Source organism: Egretta garzetta, unplaced genomic scaffold, assembly GCF_000687185.1.
Source record: "Egretta garzetta isolate BGI_Z169 unplaced genomic scaffold, ASM68718v1 scaffold419, whole genome shotgun sequence".
NCBI lineage: Eukaryota > Metazoa > Chordata > Aves > Pelecaniformes > Ardeidae > Egretta > Egretta garzetta.
The window spans coordinates 151368-175544 of record NW_009260777.1 but is presented as its reverse complement, the minus strand read 5'-3'; the positions used below and the strand labels follow the sequence as shown (position 1 = coordinate 175544).

General features: G+C 38.9%; 1 protein-coding gene across 1 annotated transcript in view; it reads right to left on the bottom strand.

The window, feature by feature from the left end:
* The window catches only part of PLCB1 (phospholipase C beta 1), a gene marked incomplete at its 5' end in the record, with an annotated part of 159422 nt that overhangs the window by 46983 nt on the left and 88262 nt on the right, over positions 1 to 24177 (bottom strand). Inside the window, 8 exons of the mRNA XM_009646367.1 lie at positions 9463 to 9549; positions 10675 to 10732; positions 13041 to 13130; positions 13215 to 13291; positions 15467 to 15647; positions 19462 to 19681; positions 21868 to 21921; positions 22881 to 23013. Coding sequence (XP_009644662.1) covers positions 9463 to 9549; positions 10675 to 10732; positions 13041 to 13130; positions 13215 to 13291; positions 15467 to 15647; positions 19462 to 19681; positions 21868 to 21921; positions 22881 to 23013 — 900 coding nt within the window. The remainder of the gene's footprint in view (positions 1 to 9462; positions 9550 to 10674; positions 10733 to 13040; positions 13131 to 13214; positions 13292 to 15466; positions 15648 to 19461; positions 19682 to 21867; positions 21922 to 22880; positions 23014 to 24177) is intronic.

Genomic DNA, 24177 nt, shown 5'->3' with positions numbered 1-24177 from the left:
CTCCAGATTGGGCTTGCCCTTCCTGGACACATCTACTTATTCCACACAAAGCTTACAAATCTCTAGGAGTCTATAAAAGAGATCATTTACAGGTTCATAGCTATAGTTTACGTGCTTAGTCACACTCCACAATCTCTTGGCAAGAACCCCCTTCCATTAAAAAGCTGAATAATAGGAAATGACTGAGTCACCATAGTCAAACCTATATACTATCATCATCCACAGCTAATGTGTTTCTTTCAGAAAATGCTGATTTGTTGGAAATGAGTCTCAGGAGAAATTTAATGAAAAGTAATCTTTCCAGGGAACATCTTTCTCAGCTGTTCTGGTACTAAGGAGGGCTGCCAGACCCTTGAAAGCTGCACCCAGGCAGCAAGGGAAGAACATGCTGAAACATGTCTGAGAGGCTGGTTTCCCTGTCACCACCAAGGGGAGGGTACTTTCTCTCCCTTCTCGGCGCACAGGGTTTTCTTCCCCTACCAATCTCAGTACTCAAACTGCTAGGAAAGATACTGCATCTCAAAACATCAACATTTTGTTGTTGCAGAAATTTTTGTTGTTTCTAAGAACAAACACCACCCAAATTAGGATTTTCTTCATGAGTCTAAATAGACTTTTAAATCCATGTATGCTTTCGAAACTTTCACTCTACTTCTCTTATTTGTTACCCTTTCTACTAGCATATTTATCATCCTGAAGCATCTCGCTGTAAATAACGTAAACTCAGCACCCATCTTGCCGTGAGTGTACTAATAAAAGCAACCTGCATCTTTAATGTGTGCTGCAATGTGCACTGCTACCTCATTTACAGAAATGCAGTATTATTTTCATTAGAGGCTCTGCTTTGCAGACTGATTCTGCACACAGACATAAGCATTGTATTAACAAATATGCAAAGCTGTGCATATACTACAATCTTTGCAGTGACTTTATTTCTCTGTTCATTAAGGAACGTATTTTTTCCCCATTTCATGCATTTTAAAACATCTCTCTGATGAGTTTACATACTAAGCATTAATATTTCTTTTAATGTTTTTCCATTAGCTGTGTCAAACTGAATCTCTTGTCATTTGTCATGTTGCACTGAAGGTCTGATAATTAACAAATATGTTGCTGCTGTTGCTTAATGATGAATGCAATGAAAGTCGTAAAAGAGCATGTGGTTCTGCCTTTGTGGCATTTTTTTGTTCAATCTGACTTAGAGCAATGAACGTGTGCATAAGATGCTATAAAAGCACTATATTTAAAGTACGTGTGTGCATGCACTACCATTCATTTCATATATACTATCTATATATTCTATGGATAATTTAGCTTATGCTTTATAAAATATGTTCCTAGAGTACTATACTAGCTCATGAAAATGTGAAGGAGACTCACCAGCTTGTTGGTGCTCTCTTGCTCGCTTAGATTTAGCATGCAAAACACTTGCCTTTGCAGAATCACATTTATTTTCCTAGCAGGGACTTCTCTTGTCAGGTTTAAATATTGCATACTCCAAGCTAAACATCCTGACACAAAAGCTTTGCAATCCCTGGCCTCTTAAACTTTTTCATTTCATTTTCAGTTGTTTTTTTCTTCAGAGATAATAATGTTAACACACCGGTTAGCTTTGTGCCCTTTTTTCTCACAGGCAGTTGCTACCTTGCAGCTTGCTGGCCACCTGTGCACACTGTGGGAATTTTTTTGCTGCAGAAAGCAATAAATGCTGAACCAAAGTGAGTGCAAGAGGGGGTCATGGGGGCAACAGGTTACAGAGTGACAGCTGGCATTTTGCTTTAACCCTAACAGATGTGCTCTACAGCTGAGCAGAGAATGGGATAGTGCAGATGAAAGTGCTTTGAGAGGCTACAGAGGACAGATAAGGGGCCTTTTAATGTTACGCTATTCCCTCCAGGTTGGTATTTTCTTGTCATCCTCATCCACCTGCAGTACACAGAGTAGCATCTTCTGCAGAGACAATGTGCTCCCGCTAGGATGTTATCAACCAGAACTCGACCTTGCAGAAAGCAGCTATATATTAATTTTTCACATCCTTTTCCCAGTTTTCTTGTCAATCTGTGGTAAAACACATTGCACTCTTCTCTGCATAGGAGATTCACTCATTTTGAGAAGGATTAACTATTCACATATGTTAAACCCAAAAGTTAGGCCTACTTTGGTAATTCATGTTACAAAGGGGGAAAAGATAATTTTTACTTTTTGACGTTTATTACACACAGCTGATCATTTTAATGGCAATTTATTACTTCCTTTTTCTCCCTTTAATTGAACTGCTTTCTAACTCAAATTAAACAACTGAGAGAATTCCACTAACAGTGCAGTAATGTAAAATCAGTTATTGTATAAATGCAAGTAATTTGCTTGCTTTTAACAAGTGGGTTTGTTTGCACATGGTGCTTGTGTTCTGAAACAATGGCCCTAACTTCAAGAAAACATGGTCTGATCTGTCATTTTGATGGATCACCATCACAGCAGTCCATTATGAATTAGGGACAGGCATATTTTTATCTGCATAATGGTAAATAACAACACATTTATTGCTTATTATTTATACCCAGTTGGGCTAATCTGTCCTCCCATCCAACACCTCCATGACATTACAGAAGCCAAGAAGGGTTGTAAAGGCACGCAGCTTGTCCTGGAGGAGCAGTATGGATGCCATATGCTGCCCTGTGCTGCTGTGGCTGTCAGTGGATGCAAAGCTGGATGTCTCTCCAAAAGCCAAAAGATGTGTCTCAAACATGCACCACTGCACTGTCCCAAGACCGGACTGTTTTGGGTGCAGCTGTACTTTTTACTGAGGAGAGGAGGGAATCTGGGGGGGACTGCCTCTGAATTTGGGTATAGAGTTACCTTTGCTTCCCCTCCAGCCAAGTGGGAGTTTCTGAGTGGTGGGGACCTCTTCTCAGTGTTGGGCTGCATCACATGCCGGTGGAAAACTGCTGGGAATGCAGGATGGTCTGGGCTCTGCTTTGGATTTCATCTTTCTTATATGTATCAGGAAGGCTAATTAAATAATTAACCACAGTGGGCTGAGACATGAGCCATGTGCTTATCTGAGATGGGTAAAATAAGGAGCAGATTCACTTGTGCAAATTAGAAAAAAACCAGTGAGGTTCCTTTTTTCAGGAAGAATTCTTGAAATTGTGCCTTTTTTAAAATCTATATTAAAAAAAAATTTCTGAGAACCCTTTTGCCCACAGATGGTAGCTGGATTCTGAAATCACTTTTCTTAAAAGAATCCCTCACAGTTCTTATTTATTAGCATGTTATCCAGGAAAATCTCACTAACCTTCATAAATCAACTCTGTCTGCCAAATGACCTCCACTATGGACCATACTCTTGCCTTCACTAATATCAGTTTAAATCACTAGTGACTCTGCTAACTTCATAATGCTCCTTTTGATCTACCCTAGTGCAAAACTGAAAAAAGTTTGCCCTTTCAAATAATTTATTTTCCATTTTTTTTGAGCTCCAGATCAAACCCAAGATTTTCTCTGACTTCCAGTAGAATGATCCACATGAGAAAAATATCACACTCTATTAATAGACTCCAATCTAAATTTCTCATATTTTCCCTCATGTCCCATTCATTAAAATATTTCTTTATGTTTACATTCTTCCTACAAAGGGTTTGTGACATTTTTATTTAAAGGAAGTGATATTAGAATTCATTAAAATAAGTTTTAAAAGCATGTTGCATATTCACACTGGAAATGTGACACTGTTGATTTGAAAGTTAGTGTTCCCAAGACGTGTACGTGCAAGATCAACACTGGAAGACATTTAATTAACACCATAAATATCACCTAAAATTGTCAGTTGTATCTTTTGTGACCTGATATCCATTTCTCACACTGTAGTATTTATTCTGCTTGAAAAACAGTCATTAAAAATGTGGATTTGTGAAGAAAAAATGCAAACAACCAAGCAAGCAAGGTCTCAATTGAAAACAATCCTTTGAAAATCCTGTTATTTGGACCGAGGTCTTCTGATTTTGGGCCTAGTGATGAGCTAGTCACTTCACAGAACTTACGGGAATTTTACTGGTATAAAACTGGCATAGGATACGGGTCAGTCTATTCCATTTTAATGAGTGAAGTGAGATTATTTACTATTCACTTTACAGGCTGAAAGTGCATTCTGCAGTGTTTATCCATTGGGAGAAACAGAAAAAAAGAGACAACCCTAGTTTCCCCCCCCAAAATACAACTGGGGACTCCTTAGCAATTGCACTAATAAAACATTTAAAGAAACATCAGGGCTTAAGCTACTCAAAGCTTATTAGATAATTAGGCTGATTGTCACTTAGGACTTGATGCTGAGAGGTGCTGAGCAAAGTGCCAAGATCCTCAAGTGAATAGTCCATGAAGACTGCATCCTTCAATTTAAATGCAAGCTCTGGTCCTGAAGTGGGAAGATGCCAGATCAAGTCACAGGGAGATTTGGAAATCTGTCTAGATTTTTTTTTTTCTTTAAATATTCCTTTTAAATATTTGTTGTTCACCAAGGCTAAGAAAATTCCATTCATTTCTCCATGCAGTTGCCCATTTAATGAAGCAGAGAAGCATTTTATTATTCCCCTCTGATGAATATACAAGCACCAAAACCCAAAGCTGAAACAGTGAAACAAACAGTAAATTATTTCAGTCCTCTTAATTCTCTGCTTTTTTTGGCAGATAATGGCATAAGTAATTTTAGCTTAGCAGCCACAGATTCAAGAGAGTTTTCTTTTAAACTTTGGAAATGTTTAAATTGAATGAACTCCCAGAAGGAATAATTTTTACTTGAACAGGGAGAAAATAAAAGGAGAACTTTTCAAGTATTATAGTGGCTAGCAACTAATTTTTTTCTTCACGTCTCTCTGAAATGAGCCTGAATACTACTTTAGGAGGGCAACTTCCCCCTATTCAATCCAAATCTATGCAATGCAAAGTCCCACGAAACTCAGTAAACTAAAATAACCTTTTCCTCCAAACTCCTTCCCCAAAATTCTTGAATAGTTGCCTGTGGTTGAACTGGAATGCATTTGGAAGGGTTTGAATTAAGTGCAGCTAGCCCAAAAGACAGTTTGGCTTCCTACAGAGGTGTAAAGGATAAAAAAGGGATTGTGGTGGACAGTGCGCTGTTATTGTGAATTATGCAGTGAGCTGAAAGGGCACTGGAATAGTCATCAAAGTTCCTAAGAGCTGCTCTCTTCCAGATGAGCTAATAGAGTGGCTCTGAGGTTAACAGAAATCAAATTAAACAGTGCTGTAAAATACATTTGCTGTATTTGACTTCTTTCTAAAGTTAGAGTGGTGATTCTGCTGACCCTATTGTAACAGCTCCATTTGAATATGCATCATTTTATGTCCCTATAAATTTTTTAGGTACAGTGCTAATATTAATTATTGATTGGATGTAGAAGTGTTGACTCCCATTGAGTACAATTAATAACGCATGTCAAACTGCAAGATAACAAATGTGTGTCCTTTGAAAGTGAGTTAGAATGCATCACATGCTTTTATTTCCCATTATCAAGAGCTGATTTATAATCTTAAAAAATTGTTTCCATTATACTTTTTGTGGGGGGAAAGGAACTTTATACCTTAAGGCTGTATTCTCTTCATTCACTTGAAAGCCCAAGGAGATGCAACACTCAGAGGAGAATTTGCACATCTTATGGTGCCTCTGGAGATCTGTTGCACCTTTTCCCGCAGAGAAAGCCTCCCCCTGCATAGTGCCCTTTTCCACATCTCTACAGGAGCCCATTCTATCTGGCAGGCCTTGGCTAAGCTGGGGTTGCAAACAGTAGAGTAGAAACATGAACATGGGCTACAAAATGAGGAACCACATGAGTTACACCTTCCTTGGCAGCGGGGGCTGTAAGAATACAGGCTGCTAAAGCTAGAAAGAGTCCAGTTAACTCATCTGGGAGCAGGAGCTGACTGCAAGAGCACAGGAGTCCCAGCTGTTATATTGAGATGTAAGTGTAACAACTCTGACCCTTGAGCATGAATAACAAAAGTCTCATTGATTTCAATTAGAGGAGGCTTGGGTCTATTTACTGTAACTGAGGTGATTCTCAGAAAAATAATTAATTCCTTGTCATGTCTCACGTGTATTGATTTTTTGTAATTACAATGAAATTGGAGGCAAGGGTGGGGGGAAGGAAATACACTTGATTTATGTTTAATTTGATGCGCAAGCTGTCAAAGACAAAAAAAAATGAGATGCAATGATCATTACCATTCTTGATGCACTCCTCTGTGCTTCGATAATGAGTGCCGGACACACACTGTAATGGATAAGCTAAAATCACACTGGTCTAATGTATAGAATTCAGTGCTGGGGTGTAAAGAACTGTTTCTACAGCAGCCTCCACAGCATGCAGAAGAGATGCCCAAGGGGAAGAAGATAAGGACAGTACAAGCTTAATGGGTATCAAAAACTAAGAGGAGGAGACAAAGAATTAGAATGGAGAAGAAAAGAAATACAAGCTGTTGCTGATAATAAATCTGTCAATAGATAATGTAAGGAAAAAAAAGACAGAGAGGAAAGAAAATACATATGGCCCTGCTCAGTAATGATGCTGTCAGGAAAGAGAAAGTGGCAGGAGAGCATTTGAACTTTGTTTCTACTGTGCTTTCACTAAAATGGCAAGTTAGAAATTTTTTCACTTAGACTCAGTCAGAATTTGACTTCTTAATTAGGTGATGGTCTCATTTTCCACTTTTGTGGGAATGGTTGGCCTGTTTCCATACACACACAGACAGAATTTTATGATAATACTCAATTTCTAGTTTCTACAGCATTGGAGACTAGTTTGTCATAAAGATATCTTCATTACTTACAGAGATACAGTATGACATTTTGGGCCCATTAAAGCCAATGCCTACTCTGATTTCAGCAGGACCACCAGCAGCTGAAGAACTATTCCCAATCTTTTGCCTAACAGTATCAGTTCAGGAAGTAAAGTCTCCAACTCTCATATGAGAAAAAAAGCTTTCTGTTACACAATAGCCCTGGAAATGAAAGCTGCAAAACAGTCTTGCATCCAAACATTAAAAAGAAATTATATATATGAGGGAGAGGCAGAGTTTAAGGGTGGAAATCAGTTCTGAGTTGAGTACTTTCATCTAAACTCATGATATCTTAAACAAAAAGCAAGCCCTTTGCCTCCAGCACAGGGAACTAATTTTCATCCAGTTGGTGCAGTTTCTAAAAGCTGTTGTCTAAAATGTTAGCACTCCAAGGGAAATTTGCCTCTGGTGACCTACATGCACCACACCAAAGAAAGCTGCAAACTCATACTTTAAAAAAAACCAAAACAAAACCAACAAAAAACCCAAACCAAAAAACTCACTGGTGTGCCAGTCTGTTGGCCACACTTTGTGAAACGATATTCTTCCTGACTATGACAGAGCTCTGCACGCAAAGTCCTAACACAACGAACTGTGAGTCCGTAATAAATAACCAAATGACAGTGACTGATGATGGCAAATCTGTCTCCAAAGGAATTATTGGTAAAAATAATACAAATTCTTTCCCTCTTAATATATTAAACTCTTTGTTTAGGGGTTGAGTTGATACTGCCAGAAAACCCTTTTAACACAGCTAGCATAAATTTTAGTGGGCGTTTGAACACCGAAGCACGAGAGACTAGCCTGTTAAAAAAGCTGCCCCTAGAAAGGCTGCTGTTTGCATAAAATACATTGGTTCTTCTCAGCTGGGAAATCATTTGATCTATTTTATATCATACGCCCTGTCACTAAGGAAGCAAATATGGATATGAAATATGAACATGAAGGAAAACATAAAAAGAGACTTAGTAAAATGAGTAATTATGTTTTGCCTAAATCCTCTCATGCCAGCAAGAGGCACATTCCATCATAAATTCAGCAAAGTCTGCCCATTTCAGTATGTGGGAAAGGAAAAAAAAATCTGCAGCCAGGCCCTGTGAGGCACATTACTGCAGAGGGTTTTCTCAGGAGAAATTGTGAGCACTGACGGAGGAGGGCTGATTACTGCAGCGCTTTAACTGATGGCCAGATGCAGAGGAAGAGAAGGGGTCTGGAGCTGCTCTGTGCCATGACCTAACGCTTGGCACGTGGACAGATGATGGAAGAGTCTAACGCTACGGGTCCAGCACAATCTTTCAAAACGCAACCCAAGTCCTTAGCGACAATTTTTCAGTGCTTTGTGCTACTTCTCAGTCAATTGATAAATTAAAAAAAAATCAAGAAAAAAAGAAGAAATGACACAGACATAATGAAGTAACTAAGTGCCCAAGTATTTGTGAAACGCTGGTATTAGAAGTACTAGCAGATTATTCTTTGAAATTTAAAATTCCAGTGTTTAAATTCCAGTCTTGTTAGTTCATGTGCCTGAGAAGCTCATGATCCTACAGCACCAAATATGAAACACAGTATTAAGTACAGTCTTTACACCCAAATGCCCATGACATCGAAAAGTTCCAGCTTATTTATAAACATTTTAAAATGATGAGTAGAAAAATCAGAAATGCAAACATTTTTCTTTTTCCAAACTACTGTAAACTTCTACCTATTCAGACCTTAGCCTAATTTATTCTCTGGATATTTCACAGAAATGACATGACAACACTGATTAGCTGACACCCAATGCTAGAATTCAAGCCGTAATACAAGCATGGAAACATTAGGACTGTGAACACAAACAAGAAATGAAACACATTTGAGTAAGTGCAGAAAAAATGAAAGCAGACACGGCACAATGGGCTGTGAAGAATCACGCTTGGATATGAACTCTGCTGAAAACAAGTCTCTGTCCACACACAAGTCTGATTATATAGTTACCTAGGTCTTCCTAGAGGAAAACTGAGTACAAGTGGAGGACTCTGAACCTCCTCTACTGAAGTCAATGGCAAAACTACCACCAGCTTCACTAGGAGGAAGAATCAGCTTGCAATCTTTAGGATGAAAAACTGTATTTCAGGATGTTACATGTAGACGCAGCACACACAATGAAACAGAAGAAATCCAGCAAGCAACACAGAATATTAAGCACTAATATAATGAAAACACTCATTGTTTTGCACAAAAATATATCCTCATCAATTATCACAAATATCTGCGGCAAGCATGCTAAAAAGATATCTCTTTTTCTTTTCAATGTAAACTGTGTTTTGGTTTTGTACTGCTAAAGCACAATAGAGGGAAGGGCACACTCTGCTGGTCAGAAGCACCATTTACACTGAAAGCTTTTTAACAATATGAGTACTAAAAAATAAACCCCATTATATGACATCTGGACTTGACGTGGTGCTCCACAGTAGGCTGCTACTTAACTTTTTTTCACCCTGAATATTAGAGACAATGGCTATGGTGCTATGAATGGACTTTCTCATGTTTAAACATCAGCCTACCTGCTGTAAGAACACTTTCTTTCCTGACGGACATTTTTTAGCAGTATAATATTGTTCAAAAACTCTTTACCTTAGGCTTTTCATCCAGTATTTGCTGACGAATCTCCTTGTGTTTTTCTACAAGTTTCTCCTGTCTTTTACTCTGAGCATCTTCCAGCTGTAAGAGAAGAGCAGAGAATCTTTTTCCAGAGATTGCACATCCTCACCTTCCCACCTCTTCCCCAAATATTTCATCCATCAAAATGAAAATGCTATCATCAAAACTATGAATAATTCTAATATAAAGTTACATACCATTCTCACAAGCATCCCTGAGCACAACTGCTCTAACAGTTGTATGTGGACAATATATCTCAGATTTCACACATGGGATTTAGAATCAAAAATGTCTGACTTACTGTAGACTTCTAATTAACGCTATTAAAAGCATAATGCATTTTTAAAAATCATATTATTTTTCCTCTTATTATACAAGCTGTGTGAGATTAACCCTTTTTCCAGAAGAGGATTTGTATTCTAGAGTCCTAAATGAACATGCTGACAAATTTTGGGCCTCCCTTAATAAAGCACTCAGACACATGTCTGACTCCGACAGGAGTTAAGCATACTTAATTTGCTAATTCTTTAGCTTGCTTCCTGAATCAAGGCCTCTGTGAGCAAAAATGGGCCAACTTTTGAATTGAACTATCTCTGCACTGAAATTAAGAGAAAATTCAAGTGGCATGTGTTTCATAGCGATTTCACATATCAAAATACTGCAGTGCACACTTTCAGCCCAGTGTAAACCACCTATAGCTTCAGAAAAGCTAAGCCTGTAATGAAATTCTTTGACTTGCATTTACAGAGCTCATAGAACATTTTTTTTTCATTTCAGTAACTGTACAAATGTAGTTACAGTTAAAATATACTCTGCAATTAAATGTTTATTGACTTTCAGAGTTCCTTATGCAATCTTTGCGTTTATGAGACAGCAAACCAATTAAAAAAAAAACTGGTACATTTTCCATGAATAAACACAGCATATTCAAAGATGAATTCATAACTGTATTAAAATTTCAGCACCATCCCCCAAACACTGACTCACAATTAATCAAGATCTACCCAAAATTCCAGTTTTCCTTTAACTGGAACATGAAGAGAAGCCTACACTGCATCCGTTAAAAATTGACACTTGCAGAATCTTTATATTGAAGCTTAGAATCTGCAGTTCAATGTGACCTAAAATATGAAAGCTGACATTTTACCCCCCAAAATGAAAAAAAGCCCATATGGCCTGACATACCCGTTTTATGTACTGCACCACCTCCTGGATATATGATCGAATCATTTCAGTCTTCTCTCTGGGGAGAAGCAATCAACAAGTTATTGTAGTCAATAAGACCACACCAATATATTTAAATTTTAATCCACCACAACTCCTTACAAAATAAGTAAGGCTGCATTTTGAATGTATGGATCTGCCTACTTAACTTTTATTGGCTTCCTCAATGTGCCTTTTGTAACAGGCTGCATCTTTATTGTATGAAGGGCTCAGATTTCCCCATGACCTACCACACCAAACCCCGGGCTCTTTCATGACAGGCTTTTCTCACAGGGTACTGCCATGTCTTCAAAGTGATGGTGGTGTTCCTTAAGGCCCACATGTTAGTCTAGGAGAGCGCATGATCATCGGCAGATGCACACTGCCACATTGTGGCACATTATAGAGCGGAGAAATTAGTCTCTGTCAGCAAGCAGATACTGCTGGTGACATCTCAGAGACAACGGCAAAGCTCCCACAAAGAGCAGGGCAGACTCGACTTTGGTCCCCAGCTTCGCTATGTAAACCACACAGAGCTGAACTTGGAGCAAATACTTGAACTTTAAGTGACCTGGTGAGATAGTTACTAGGTAACCTTTGGTCAAAGGCTGAAGATGAGATCCCCCAAAGGGATAAATGCACATAAAATAACAATTTGTGGATACTTGTGTTGACCAGATTCAGGACGGTACTCTTAAAACTTAATTACTGGAATTTCTATTTATTCAGGTGGCACTAAAATCTGATGGTCTTAGGTAGTTACACAATCCCTGGGTGTGTGTCAGAATTAGAAAAAAATAAGTAACAGTTAAAAACCATGTGTTATCTCTGTGCAATATTCTTTCCCAAATTTGTGTAAAGGCTTTAAATAAACAACAACCTAGCCTGGATGACTTGAATGGGATTTGCCAGAAGGTCTCGCTACTTTCTGTCCTACTGCGAGAATGAGGACAAACTATGTCACTCGACAGAGGAAAGCTGAGTTTCCCATGTAGTTCCCATCTGATCTTTCCCAAGGGGTCTTTGAAAAGCCTGGCAAAGGAAAGCCCTTGGGAAAAAATGAGAAAAAAATAAAAGGAAAACAAAAAATAATTTCTACTTGTCTGTTTCTGAGCCTTTCTCACTAGTGTCTCATTAACCTCTCAGCAAATCATTTCCTACTGCAATTGATTTCTTCTGCTACAACCTTTTTGTAATGACCAACTACTTTTTTCTAATATGACTTCCATGCCCTCTGACCAGCTCTAACCATATTTTCTCCCTTTTTTTCATAATCAATTATTCTCATTTTGTTATCTTTTTCTAGGATGTTTATTAAAATCCTATAATAATGATTCTTAAATTATCTGATGCAGTTCAGTGTGTGTGACCTTCTTTCAGTGTTACCAAATACACAGATTCTATGTTGAGAGGCTCCAAAACCTGTATAAACCTTTTTACATGTAGAAAACCAAACATAGTTGTGTCTCTTACTTGGTAAAATTCAGATATTCTGGAATTTATTTTTTTTTTTTGTTCCTCAGTATTTTTAACTGTCCTTAAATGTTACTAAAGTAAAGACTGGTAAGAATATTCCAGAAAACAGTGCAAGATTAAAATGCTCCATTTTCTTTTTGAGCTGCTTGCCAAAACAAATGAAGGAGGACAAACAAACCTAGATACCGTGCCCTTGGGAAGAATATAATCAACTTGCACAACTATAGTTTGTATTGTCTGGTGGTGCATAAATGAAATTAATATTCCTGTCCCTGTGCACAGAAACTGCACCCTCAGAGCTCAGCTTTCCTCTCTCTTCCACCAAAGTGACTGCACACTGTGTAAGAGTGTCACTAGAGGAGAATCAGTAGCACAGCATCTGAGGGGAATTTATCACAAGAGTAGAGCAAACCTTCCAGTCTGTTGCTGCTATTTCTTCTGGAGAGCAGCTTTAAGGGAGTTAAGAAGAAAAGATAACTCTCAAAAAACCCCCTAAGTTAAGGTGAAAGCAAACCCTGCAGGAACTGAAGCCCCTAAGCCTATTTACACTCAGAGGAATAGTGTCTGGATTAACAGTGTCCTGGTGAATCACTCCGTCATGCCGCTCATAGGCATGTCCCCATACCACACATCAGCACCTTTGCAGCTGACCCAGGCTCTCAATGCTAACAGAACAGGAGATTAGATTAGTCCCAGGAAATTAAATTAGGATCAGCAGAAGTAAGGAGGGCTCCACTGCTCCGCTGAGGTATTATGGTCTGTCTAAAAGCTGCCTTGTATTTAAGGTTGAGACCTTTCTTTGGTTGTCCAGTTGTGAAAAATCACGTGTCTCCTCATAACATCTAAGGATATCGATCTAGGGATATACTCACTCTTCCATTTGATTTTTATCCTTGGACTTTGCTTCTGTGATCTTTTCCTGCCTCTTCTTGTCCATTTTTTTCTTCAATTCTTTTTTTTCTCTAAAACATAAAGGCAAGTTCAAAATGTATCTAAACAAAACCCACACATAGTAGTAATCAATTACAAGGGGAATAGCACCTTACTTTTCACACGTTTCTTTCAGTTTCTTTAGCTGGCTGTTCTGACACTCCTCTGCTACATCTGTCAACTTCTGAATAAGCTAAAAAAAAACAAACCCAAGAAACAAAAATACACATTTTTGGCTAAACATCATACATGCATCTAAGTCTCCTCAAAAGTCCGTAGCAGACATGAAAGTGTTACACCATTCCCTGATTAAATACCAACGATCAAAAGCCAGTAAACATTCTTATCAGTGTAAATGCGTTCCTAACTTGTGAAGCCCAGCCAGACTTCCATATGTCCAACTTACACAGAAACTACTACTTCTCTGTACATCAAGGTGACAGAGTTTCAGAGTATTAAACGTAAATACACTTTGCAGACCTTACCTTTGCTAGGAATTAAAATGCCTATGATAATTCATAAATGGTCACAGGCTGAATTTACGCAACATAAATTACAAACTGAACTCCTGTGTCACTGAATATTCAAGGTTTTCTGCAAGTGCTGAAAACATTCCTCTTGCATTGAGCGGTATTACATGAAACAGCTTGGATTTCAGGGTGGTCAGGTGGGTATTGAAAATTCATCCGTGATAGCTAAGAAAGCTAATTATAGATAAGCATAGCCTACATTTTGATCACAGAACGATGGATTGAAAAAATCTGAGTCATTGGTTCGAAATCTGCTGCACAGTGCTGGGTCCAATCTCATCCACCTTGGAACTGCTCACAAAAAGTGCGCTCGTGGTGGTGATGCTGACGGGAGAAGACGTGTGGACAGGGCTTGTGTGCAAGTTCAATGAACGGTGAATTAAAGTGGTACATGGGACCAATTTTGTTTGATCATCCCTTCTAGTTTATGTCTGATTCTGTAAAATAATCCTCAGGATGATGAACCAGAGACTCTCTAATAATGCCTAGCTAGTCTGATCCAGCTTTTCATTCCTTAGATAAAAGAAGAAAGATATTGACATTAGCCTGTCCTCTAAGAGAAAGACATCAGATAGAATCTCTTGGCTGCAAAGCAGATTTTAAACAGAATATTAACTCCTGCACAGCTCAGAGGGAAAACTGGATGAAGGTTCTGTGCTAAAATATGAATTTATCCTGACAATACCTAACTGGACAATGCTGAAAATGTAACTTTCCTTTGAGAAATGCCATCTCCCATTTTGAAATGAGCAATGAGTTATAATATAAACTCAACTACATGGGTCCAAAATGGTTTCTTTTCATAAAAACTAAATGCAGCCAACAACTGTTACTTGAATGCAGGCTCTCTCCTCACAGCACAGGTAACCGCGTCCATGCATCCACACTGGAGCAGCTCCTGTTGGGTAATGCTGAAGTGATTCACATACAGCTGGTGATAACCAGGGCACTGCTTGGGAACTGCAGCACCATGCTACGATCCATGGGAATGAGTTTGTGAAAAGGCCTTGCTGAGCAATATCCACCTGTATCACTCCTCTGACCTGCTCTTTTGGATGGCAAGGCAGAGTAGACAAATCACTTCATCCAACAGTAATGAGGCAAAACATCATATAATACAAAAAAAAAAAAAAAGTGAGAGGATTGTCTGGAGTTGAGGAACAGCTTACACTCCCGTAACACCCTTTAAAAATGTTCTTTTCTGCCTGAGAATATCCATCAGCATCAGCTGCCATCTGCCCAAGCTCCTCTATTTCAGCTCAGAGGGCCTATGATCCTGCTATAGTTGTCAGCCAGACTCCAGCTGTAAAAACACAAGCTGGCTTGGACTGATGGATGCAAAATATTTCTCCACCATATACAGAGTATGTATGTCCTGCATCCCCTTAAAGCATTTATCTGCAACAGGAACACTGTTTGGCACAACTCTCTGCCCTGGGGAATGTTTGAATCTATTTTCATTTATTTATTTTCATGGTGTTTCAATTTGTTTTCCAGCTAATCCTGCCTCCTTGAGTGTTGTACATTTAAAGAAGTGGCAGAACAGGAACATCATCTGAAAGCTGCGATAAACTGAGACATAACTAGAGGTAAGGGCTGCGTTAGCAGTACTAATAATCCCGTTGCCTTTCTGCCTTCCATCAGAAGCTTTCCAAGTTGTTAGAAATGTTAGTGACAAAGTGACACAAAAACCCCTTGAAGTTGCAGCAGACCACAGGGAAATCAAGCTCCGAAATGGACTTCAAGTAAAAGGAAGCCCCGCTTAATTATAATGCCACGACGCTTTCATTACTTACCCGGAGATGGCTAAAGAAAAGCAGACAACATAACAAACGTACCAGCTTAATGTGCTCTCGTTTCTGGTACTTTTCACTGTAATACTGCTCCTGTCGGAGATTTAGCAGCTGCTGTTGTTGCTTCTCCTTCAGCTCAACTAGCTTCTGGGTCATTTCAGAGTCGAGTGCAGCTAATTCCTGTTCAATAGTTGAAGAACTGTGGTCTGGGCTGCCTGTTTCAGATCTGCAAAGACACACATGCACACCACCGAAGTCGTAAGTCACCAGGCGTGTACACTTTGCCCCCTATTTAAACCTTGGTTTTAAGGCAGCTGGTTATATGTAGCCCATTAAGAAGTTTCTCAGCACCACATGCAGGGCCAGAAGATGCTTTTAGCTCTAGTAAGTCCAATAATTTCATCTTGTAGGAAAAAAGTAGTGTTAGCAGTTCATTAATGGGATGGCTATTGCTTTTAAACCTCATTTTACTAACTCATCATGGTGGTGTGAACTGGACTTAGTATAAATGAGCTATAAATGCATCTGCCAAGATTTCCCATAAACAGATGCCCACGGAACTTGTTTATCCACTTCCAGACTTGTAACTTGAACTTCAAAGTTTCGCAGTCCTGCTAAGTATTTTGAAAACCGCGTCATTCTTGCACACACTTAGCAAGAAATTTAAGAGCATAACTTTACATCTGCATTTATAAAATGCTTAAAATGGTAGGAACATCCCTTTATTTGGTATTCCCCCCACCCCCCCGCTTCAGGAAATGCCACACATACCACACACAGGGGAAAGTGCTCTACAGGCTGCTGGCTTTAGGGGAAAAGTTAACACCCCAGTGGGGAGTAAACGTCAGAAAGGTACATAGGAGCAAAGGAAAAATACAATGAGGAAGCTAAGAAGCAACACTAAGGAACAGTTTTGTTTTGTTTACTTTTCTTAAGGCAGAAGGACGGATAGCTGTAATTGTGAAAGGAGATGCAGCATGACAACACTAAAGCGTTCAAAGAAAAATAAGGAGCAAAAGTGGTATCATTCTCAGGCCAGCAGTAAGCTAAACTCAAGAAAAACATTAAAAAAAAATATGCTGTGTCCCTGCTCTGCTGCTGCTGTTTACTGCTATACTCAGGTGTTAAATCAGTTGCCTGGGAAACCTCAGGAACAGTGCATGAGACAGAAAAAACAGCAAAATCTTGAACAGAGAGGGCCAACACTGGGAGAAAAATGAGTTTGCTACTCAGAAATTTGCAGAGATTACAATGCGGAGAACTCGCTACGCTGGCCGCCTTTTTTCTCTCCCAGGTTCAAGTTTGCAGCTGCTGTCAATTATAGTAACTTCAACTGAAATAATGTGAAGCTGCTTTCATCAGCCTGAGGATACGAACCAAGGTAGCCTCTTTTTATTTCTTGTATTTTTATTGCATTTGAATATTCTGCTAAGAGGTGTCAGTGTGATAGGTGAGGATAATTTAAATACAGGACCAGAAGACAGCATTAATGAATATTAAAGTCAACATATTGTGCCATTACACTATGCATTTTAAAGCTGACATTTCTCTTGTATTTTTGGGAAAAAGAAATAAGGCCTATTTCTAAATGCTGGCTAAAATACTAAGGATGTGTTTTAAGGGACAAAATCATTAAGGAAACTTCAGAACAATACCAGCAAAATGCTTCTCTGTGTGTATAAATAAATACTTCAAACTTCCTATAGACAATGGCTTTACTGAGTCTTGGCCCAATTTCAGACAAGGGCATGAAATGTGGATTGCTTCTGACCAGAGACAATACATTTGTATGGGAATCTGATACAGGGACTCCTGATGAAGTAGTGATTTATACTTTGCATTTAAAGGCAAATAGCTTCAGTAATAATTTAAAATTATAAAAATCACCTTTTTCCTTGGGATGCGATATTCTCCTAGAAGTCTTCTGCTTGAGATAATATATACTTGCAAGTTTGAAAATCCCTAAAAAAATATTCCTGCTTTTTAAAAATTCAGCCTCAGATTTTTTAACCTTCAGATTTCTCTGTATCTGCACATAAAACCTCACATCTCCGAAATCACTGTGACAGCTCCACATAATAGACTGCAGGGTTTTATTGCCTGATATCATGAATGATTTATGATCAGATCATAACAAAATAAAAAAAACAAAATCCTTTTTACTCAAAGATAAATGAGTAATTTTATTTATTCAGTTTGTTTTTCTGCTTAAATTTGAATAGAATATGCTAGAGAAAATAAACATGTCGTTGTTTTGTCTGCCACTACCTGTCATGCACATCAATGATGGAAAATACAGTGGATAAAATAACATTGTCTGTGCAGTTGACAACCAGTCATTAAGGGAGTTTGTTAAACCTAAGTGTAGAACCTGGAAGTCTGAAAACTGGCAACAGTTAAGGCCAGCTGAACATAGATATATTGTGAGTGTTAAGCTCTTATTAAGCCCAATGACATTCTGACATCAGGCAGGCATAAATAAGCTCCTTCCTAGGAGCAAGTTATGGCCTGAGTCCCAGTCACTTACAATGAGAGGTACTATCAGCAAGGTTAGCAGCCAGAGCATGCTTGCAGCCTTTTTCTTTGATGATGTCCTACCAAAAACTATCAAGTAATTTTTTTAATGTTCATTCAATGTCTTCATATTTAAGAACTGCAGCTGTATCAGTTTAATGTAAAAGTTAAAGGACTTCTGTGCTTATCTAATTGCTTTAAAAAAAAATCATGTTAAAATGAAAATGCTGCACTAATGGGAGAAGTATAAATTTAGGAGGGTACCCCTACCTGATTGTCATTCAACTGTCACAGTATCAGACGCTGATTGTACCTATGTGTGTATGTGTTTTGCCATGAGTTAAAAACTGATCTTTATTAACATACAGTTCCTTACCATATAAACAAGACAATAATTGTGGAAAGATTAATGAGTCATAACAGTCTCTGAATTTCAAACTGGTAAATACAAGTCTCCTTTTTTATTATTATCTAAACAAATAATATAAAAACTGTATCAGCACACACAAAGAGATAGAGCAATGCAGGATTTAGAAAGAGACCTAGCACAGAAGGGGTGTGCATGAAGATGCAAAGCCAAGCAATCATTAAGAGATTCCCAAGTGGTCTGGATCAATCATAATTTAAACAGAAGTCAGATCTTAATAACTTTCAGGTGCTTCTTTCACCTAATTATACATCTGATGTCTTCCACTCTAGTATGACTTTTTTCCAGGGCTCTAACTTGGAGACAATGCTCTTCATTCCCAATTCAGAATACCTGCTTTACCCATAAATAGCGTAAAAGAGGACTAAGTTTTGTTCCTGTTTTGACACTTGGGTGTCTTCCACCACCAGACAGCACACTGTGGTGGGCCCAGAGTAAACTAATTGCTTAATATGGGCAGGATGACCATATGTGCTGGCTGTAAAAACTTCTCCTTGCTTGAAAAAGGAGCCATGTTATAGAGTTGTATTATTCAGTGTGGGGCAGAAGTTTCTATGGAACTGATACTCCTTCCCCAAAAAGAGGTCAGCATGGGAGAAGACGGGATGCTTTGATAAAAAGTGCTGCAGTTGACCTAAGTATGAAAGCAAAACACTTTATCCAGATAGGTTTGAGTTCTCTCACACTGTGGTCTGGTTCCTGAACTGTCCCAGTACATAGGGGATGTCCCCTCTTATAGTTTGTAATTAAGCTTGCTACCTAACCACCAGTTGCTGTTGCCAATACAGCTGAGTCACCTACCCATACCAGTGGTCCAGTGAAAGTCCTGAAATAAATATTGTGTGCCCTCATTTACAGGAAAAAGGTATAACATGGTGAACAACTTATCTGGCTTCTAGCAGAGCAGCAACACATCGTGGAAAGGGCTTTTCCTAATGATTTCCGTATCAAAGGCCCTGACTTCATTTTACCTAGGAATCTCGCTGACTTTGATTTTTTTCTGTGCTCTAATGTCACCTCCATATTTATGGTCTACTATAAAAGAAGACTTGAATAAAGATCTCCAATACAAAGAGCGGGAAAGCTACATTCAACGTACCTTTTCTTACTGTCTCTTTTTGCCGTTTTTTCTAAAACTGCTCTTCGTCGCAGGTAGTCATTTTGGATTTCATTATACTTTGCAGTGTGCTCTTTGATAAGGTCAGTGGTTTTCTTGTGGTGCCTCTTTACAAGGTCCTTCATTTCCTTGTAGTGCTTCTTCTGAAGCTTAACAAAAGACTTCTGTTGTTTTAGCTCCTCAATAGTCTGTGCTTCCACTTCTACAAGGATAATAACAAAAGCCACTTCAATTTTCTAATAAGGTACAATTTCAATCAGAGAAGCCAGAAATTGCTATTAGCAGGAATAAAACAAAGCATGCTTATTTACTGCTGATAAGTGAAGTGTGCTAGCTTAAACTAACCAAGTAGACCGAGCTGGAAATAAGCTAATCAGATTGAAAATACTGTGGCAAACTTAACTGATGTAAGAGTAAGAAGTGAGATGAAAATTTAAAACACCAAGATGTGTAGAAAAAAACCCAACAGGTACTTTCTTTTCTCAACCCCTTTCAGACGCAAAAGATTCCCATCAGCCCAACATATAAAAACATGATCTTATATAGATATGACCACAGATCTTTTTTGTACCCACTGTACCAACACTTCAAGCCTCCCTCCTCTCTGGGTGGGCTACACAACGGGCTGATGCCTAAACACCCTTCACAAACAGCACTTCAGCTGCCTGCTCTCCTGCCTTGACCCAGGCATTGGCTGGAGGCATCTACCCCGGTATCCTCACAGCATCTTAGGAGAGGCTTCACTTCTCTCTTGGTGGAGACCCTGCATCAGGAGTCATGGCCATCTGGTTGCCAGTCCAGAAAAGGATCGGTAGCCAAGTGCTGAGAACTGCCCTCCAGTGCTGTCACTCCAGCAGCGGCTATGAAGGACGTCCTGCTCTGTAAACCCAGATCACAACTTGAGCTCATGCTCTGCTAGCCTGACCTGCATGGGCACATCCCAAATCAGCAATTAAAAAAAAAAAACAAAACCAAACCAAAATCAAAAAACAGCTGCTGGAGGGAATGGTTACTGGCATGATCTGGGGTCACAGCTCTGGGGAAGCCAGACTGAAGACCCCTTCCCAGACAACAGATACTTCCACAACTTAGGCCAGCCTCTTTCTACCACACATGCAGGAGATGGAGTAAGAGGCAATCAACACGAAGAATTTAATGGGTCTTACCTGTTTTCCACATCTAAATGTAGGCCTACAAGACTTGGACATGGAATAGGTTCTATAATGTAGGAGAATGACTATAAAATAAACTGAGTTATGATATTTGCAGTCTAAACTCTAACTCCAAGCTGGAGGACATAACTCCCAATTGAACAGTAGGGCACGATCTAACCAACAGACCAGTTTTCTTAACGTAATGGTAATTTCAGTTTTGTAGGAGTGTGCTGGTTTTGGCTGGGATAGCTAATTTTCTTCATAGTTGCTATTATGGGGCTGTTTTGGATTTGTGCTGAAAACAGGGATGTTTTCAACAGAGATGTTTTCATTATTGCTGAGTCGGGCTTACACAGTCAAGGCCTTTTCTGCCTCTCAGCCCACCCCACCAGCGAGTAGCTGGGTGCGTGGGGGGGTGTGTGTGCGTGTGCAGAAGAAGCTGGGAGGGGTCACAGCCAGGGCAGCTGACCCCAATTGACCCAAGGGATATCCCACACTGTATGATGTCATGCTCAGCATATAAAGCTGGGAGACGAAGAAGGAAGGGGGGGATGTTGGAAGTGGTGGTGTTTGTCTTCCCAAGTCACCATTACATGTGATGGAACCCTGCTTTCCTGGAGACAGCTGAACCCCCACCTGCCGATGGGAAGCAGTGAATGAATTCCTTGTTTTAATTTGCTTGTGTGTGCAGCTTTTGCTTCACCTATCAAACCGCCTTTGTCTCAACCCATGAGTTTTCGCACTTTTCCAATTCTCTTTCCCATCCCACTGGCAGGGAGTGAGCATGTGGCTGTGGTGGGGCTTAGTTACCAGCTGGGGTTAAACCATGACAAGGAGCAATGGTTGCTGCAAGGCTAATGAAGATAAAATAGATTCACTACTATTCACAACATTCAGTGCAAATTTATCTTCCGTTCTCACAATAATGCTGGTTTAGATGGTGATATTGTGCTAATATTGTTAATTGTGGTAATATTGCGCTTGTGAAACTACAAAAATGTGACTTTTTTAAAAATTCCCTGTTGGCACCCAATACTGATGTCATGAAACATGTGCTCAAGCATTTAATAACTTCAAAACTGAGGAGGAAAACATGGTATGTTCATTTTCTATGAGTTACTGCAGTCCTAATCTCTCAAAGTAATGTCTAAGCTAGATGGCCTATTTAATGAAAAATATGTTTCTCTTGACAAAAAAGCAATCATTCGTGCAGTGTAAATTCTGTATTTATTACCTGTGAGGACACTCTGAATAAGATCTTCTGTCTTTGCAGGTGCCTTCACCGAACCTAGAGGTAAAAGAGATGACTGATTCTAATTCTTTTAAAACAGCAGTCATGACTGTGCTCCTTGATTGCATATTAAAACATGGCAGGTGACACAAGACATACACTGACATGGCATTTATTAATCATGTGAGGAAGCACATTTCTTGAGCAGAAGAGTAGCAAAAAGGAAAACAACATCAACCCTGTGAACCAACATGAAATGATAACCTTCCAAAAACCCACCTGAGCTTTGTTGTCTTACTTATGAGGAGGAGGTTATTGGACTCACTGATACCACTCATATGAGTCATTTAAGTGGTATTAGGCTGACAGTTAGCACAACTGCCCTATAGTATCATGTCAGTGGAAAATTTCTGTACACAAGATGAATCCAGCTCCTTGGAAGTCAGTTAGATCAAGCCTAGGAAGACTGCAGTCATAAAATTATAAACCCTGTGGTTATAGGAGAGATGTCAATAAAAAATATGTATCTAAGACTGTATTTTGTGTGTGGAACAATGTAACTACATGCATAAAGTAGGCATATTTGTAAAAACAATTTAAAGTGATTCCTGCACTTGCAACACCACCAAAAAAAACCAAAAAGCCCAGAAAATTTTTTGCCTGTAATAAACTTCAGTTCCACGACAAAAGCAACTCTTAAACAGAAGATACTTGTGTATTTGAAGAAGAGCGGCCCTAATAGCATACTGAAGTAGTGGGAAATTTTTCACCTGTTTTACAAGAATAAACCATGCACACACCCATGTTAAACAGAAGATACTTGTGTATTTGAAGAAGAGTGGCCCTAATAGCATACTGAAGTAGTGGGAAAATTTTTACCTGTTTTACAAGAATAAACCAAGCACACACCCATACCCCCAGCCCCTTTGTTCTTTAAATGCAGAGCATGTGAAGAATTATTATTTAGATTTATTTGGAAAAGACAGGACGACTTTTTTTTTTTTTTTTTTTTTTACCTGGTGCTGGTTGGCTATGGACAACCTGAGTTGCTGGTTTCGGTGTAAGAGAGGCAGTGTAATTTACTCCATTTTCTGCTGGTGTTGGCCTAGGTTCATTGTTAGCTTCAGATGGTGCATCTCCATGGTCAATCTGAAAATACGTCATGATTTACATTACTCTTTACAACTAACAGACTTAAAATTATTTACTTGCAGGTCTAGTTTAGCCTTTTTTTAAAATGTAAAAATCTGTAAATGTTATACATGAATCATTCTAAAGGAAAACAAAAAAAAGATATCCTTAAGAGCCATGGTAATCCAGGTGGTTCATTTTTACTGGCTAAATTTCAAGAAGAAATAGAGCATGTATTATTCTGAAAAAAGTATTTTCATTTTAAGTGGATATAACTCAACAGGGACATTTTTCAGTACAGTATATATTAGCTGCACCAGATGTGAAATCTGTATTTTATTGAAAAGCATTGTTCTCTGCCATAAAACCTTTCTAGAATTAATGTAGAAACTGGCATGAAAATGCTACTCAAATCCCTGCTGTGAACAAAACGTGTACACAAAATTACTTCTAAATTTCATAGATGCACGCAGCACTATCATTATTCACTGTTCTTACAGAAGAGAGACATACTTGTGATTCCCAAGATCTTACATTCTTGTAATTACACTCCAAGGATAATATGTAAACAGTACCTCCATCCTGCTGCATGAATACATCTGTGGTATCCAAATATTTAAGCATTTTCCACAATCTTTCTCTCCAGTTTCCTAACGGCTCAGGCTTACAGCGTATGTTGTACTATGCATTGAACATCTTACGTTTTTTCCTTGTGAGCATCAGGTTTTAAGCAAGCAAACAGAAGGTCATTCAAAGCAATTTTAATTTTGAAATGGTCAAGCCCGCTTTCCTGCTGTCCCTGTGAGGGGGCAGTTGCCATGGTGTCTTAGGGCTGTTTTGGATTTGTTCCTTCAGCTGCTTCCATTTCACTCTTTGATGGTAATCACATTACATGCAGAGGCAGGATACCACAGTTGTTTTTTTCTCCTTGATTACTCCACACTTGCAAAATATCAGCCTGCACTGCATCAACAGAAGCAAAATACATTTTGATCTAACTCTTCAGTGCTGCTCCTGCTGCTGATTTCCTTTATCCTGGCCCTGACAACATACTGTATATTGCAAAAGGATTTCTGTCTCAACAGCCTATTTCTACTAAAATGATAGGAGAGAGATACTGTAGTCAGAAACACGATGAAATTGAAAACCAATGCCAACAACTTCATTTAAATCAAGCAGGAA